The sequence below is a fragment of the Colobus angolensis genome, unplaced genomic scaffold (genome assembly GCF_000951035.1).
Source record: "Colobus angolensis palliatus isolate OR3802 unplaced genomic scaffold, Cang.pa_1.0 Scaffold167, whole genome shotgun sequence".
In the NCBI taxonomy this organism is placed as follows: Eukaryota; Metazoa; Chordata; class Mammalia; order Primates; family Cercopithecidae; genus Colobus; species Colobus angolensis.
In genome coordinates, this window is record NW_012114788.1 from 709,293 (window position 1) to 712,113 (window position 2,821).

At 41.8% G+C, this 2,821-nt stretch overlaps 1 protein-coding gene across 1 annotated transcript in view; it reads right to left on the bottom strand.

The window, feature by feature from the left end:
* UTP6 (UTP6, small subunit (SSU) processome component, homolog (yeast)) overlaps positions 1-2,821 on the bottom strand; it is a 40,336-nt gene that overhangs the window by 10,991 nt on the left and 26,524 nt on the right. Inside the window, exons 9-10 of the mRNA XM_011937695.1 lie at positions 1,844-1,923; positions 1,384-1,461 (exon numbers count right to left, since the gene is read on the bottom strand). Of these exons, the coding sequence (XP_011793085.1) occupies positions 1,384-1,461; positions 1,844-1,923 (158 nt within the window). The remainder of the gene's footprint in view (positions 1-1,383; positions 1,462-1,843; positions 1,924-2,821) is intronic.

Sequence of the window (2,821 nt, forward strand, 5' to 3'; positions counted from 1 at the left end):
CTCTACTAAAAATACAAAAATTAGCCAAGTGTGTTGGCGCACACCTGTAATCCCAGCTACTAAGGAGGATGAGGTGGGAGAATCACTTAAACCTGGGAGGAGGAAGTTGCAGTGGACCGAGATCATGCCACACTCCAGGCTGGGTGACAGAGCAAGACTCTGTCTCCAAAAAATTTTTTTTAAATTATTAAATACAAAATCAGTATTTGTGGGGTGTCAAAGAAACAGGTATATTCATTCAGAGTTGGACATAACATAAACTAATGCAATTTTTCTGAAATTCAATTTGACAGTTTGTAGCAAGAATCATGAAAGTGCCCAACGCTTTGATTTAGGACTTTTACATTAACAAATGTGGGCCAAAAAATACACGAATGAAAGGAAATCTTACTTGTTCAAAATGCTTATATCTACATTATTTGAAAAAGAGAAAAAAAAAACTTAAAACCAATCCAATTGTACAAATTTGTGAAACATTAAATGGCAGTATATAATTAGTATATGCAGCAAGCATTTTTATTGCACACTATATATGCTAGATTCAATAGTGAGCAAATCAGGTACATTCCCTACCACCCATAGAGCCTCCAGTCTAAGAGATGAAACGGTTTGATATCTTTCTTCTGACAGAAAATGAATCATCTAGGCTGGGCACGGTGGCTCACGCCTGAAAGACTAAGTTAGAAAACCAGGCACAGCCAGGAGCGGTGGATCACGCCTGTAATCTCAGCACTTTGGGAGGCTAAGGCAGTCAGATCGCTTGAGGTCAGGAGTTCAAGACCAGCCTGGCCAACATAGTGAAACTCCATCTCTACTAAAAATACAAAAATTTGGCCAAGCGTGATGGCTCACACCTGTAGTCCCAGCACTTTGGGAGGCCGAGGCAGGTGGATCACTTGAGGTCAGGAATTAGAGACCAGCCTGGCTAAGATGGTAAAACCCCGTCTCTACCAAAATACAAAAATTAGCCAGGTGTGGTGGCATGCACCTGTGATCCCAGCTACTTGGGAGGCTGAGGCAGAAAAATCACTTGAACCCAAGAGGCAGAGGTTGTAATGAGCTGAGATCACGCCACTGTGCTCCAGCCTGGGGAAAGAGAGTGAGACACTTGTCTCAAAAAAAAGGAATGGGTGGTAAAACAAACCCAAATTATGACTCTTGTTCTAAGTGTTTTTCATTATATAATATTCCTCCCTTTGCTAGTACAGATTTCATTTTTAGCATATGCCAAATACTGGCAAACACATATAAACACACTTTACATACCAAACTCCCGAATGGCCTTCATCTTAAGACTATATATATTTAAAATATGACTGTGGCACAAAACAACTGGAATAAGGTATTTGTAACTGGCAGAAAATATTTTCTCCACGTCCTTACCAACTGCTTGTATTGGCATTCTGACAGAAGCTTCAGTTCATGTGCCTTCCTGAATGAAGTCATGGTTCTTTCCAACCTCTGAAAACAGAAAAATCTCTCAGTTCATTACAAAGATCCCAGCAGGGGCCTCTGGCCTCTGACATGAACAAAAGCAGTTTTGCGCATTTCTGAGAATTCAAAGCTGACTTGCTCCTGCATGGTGCTTTCACTTATGAATAGATACACTAGGCAGCTGCACCGAACAGAGCCCAGTCACATGAGAGCCCCTCCTAACCTGGCAGCAAACCAGACTCAGACCTTTAGAATAACACGTCGCCCACAAGGAGAGAGAGAGTGGCTAAGCATACAAGTTCTCAGAAGCTATGCTAGACACCAAAAGAGCTGTGCTACTGTTCTTCTTTCAGAAGACAGTCACTATCTAGTCAACCACTGTAACCATGTAACCATGTAACAACCTCACCTTCCCTCTAAGGAACCCACTATTTGACTTCTTAGTAAATCTTTCCAAGCAAAAGGTGATGTAACACTTCCACATGGCCTCTGAAAAAGTCAAAGATTATGTTGATCAGATCACTTAGTTCAACATCCATCACATCAAAGTTATTAAAAGAGAAGGAAAAAAACAGTCACCATACATCTTTTCTTCGAGGGGAAAACTCTCTTCTGAAGAAGAGTTTAAATTAGCCTGATTTTAAAAAGTGTTATTTTGACTACAACCAATAAAACACCTCAAATATTGGGGGAAACCAACTGAGTAACAGCTTACATATAAAAATTGAAAGCCTTATCTAGGTTATATATTCCCTCTGCCTTTATTCTACATTATTACAAAATAAAAATTAAATCACTATCAAAAGATAATTAAGGGCCGGACACAGTGGTTCACGCCTGTAATCCCATCACTTTGGGAGGCTGAGGCAGGCAGATCACTTGCGGTCAGGAGTTCAAGACCAGCCTGGCCAACATGGTGAAACCTCATCTCTACTAAAAATACAAAAATCAGTGGGGCATGGTGGCATGCACCTGTAATCCCAGCTACTCGGGAGGCTGAGGCAGGAGAATTGCTTAAACCCAGGAGGAAGAGGTTACAGTAACCTGAGATCATGTCACAGAGTGAGACTCTGTCTCAAAAAGAAAAAATAAATAAATAATTAAGGACGTCAGTAATTCTAGCACTTTGGGAGGCCGAGGCATGCAGATCGCTTGATTCCAGCAGTTCAAGACCAGCCTGGGCAACATGACAAAACTTCATCTCTACAAAAAATACATTAAAATTGGCCTGGCGTGGTGGTACGTGCCTGTAGACCCAACTACTCAGGGGGCTGAGGTGGGAGGATTGCTTCAACCCAGGAGACAGAGGTTGGGAGTGAGCTGCAATCGTGCCACTGCACCCCAGCCTGGATGACACAGCAGGATCCTGTCTCCCAAAAAAAAAAAA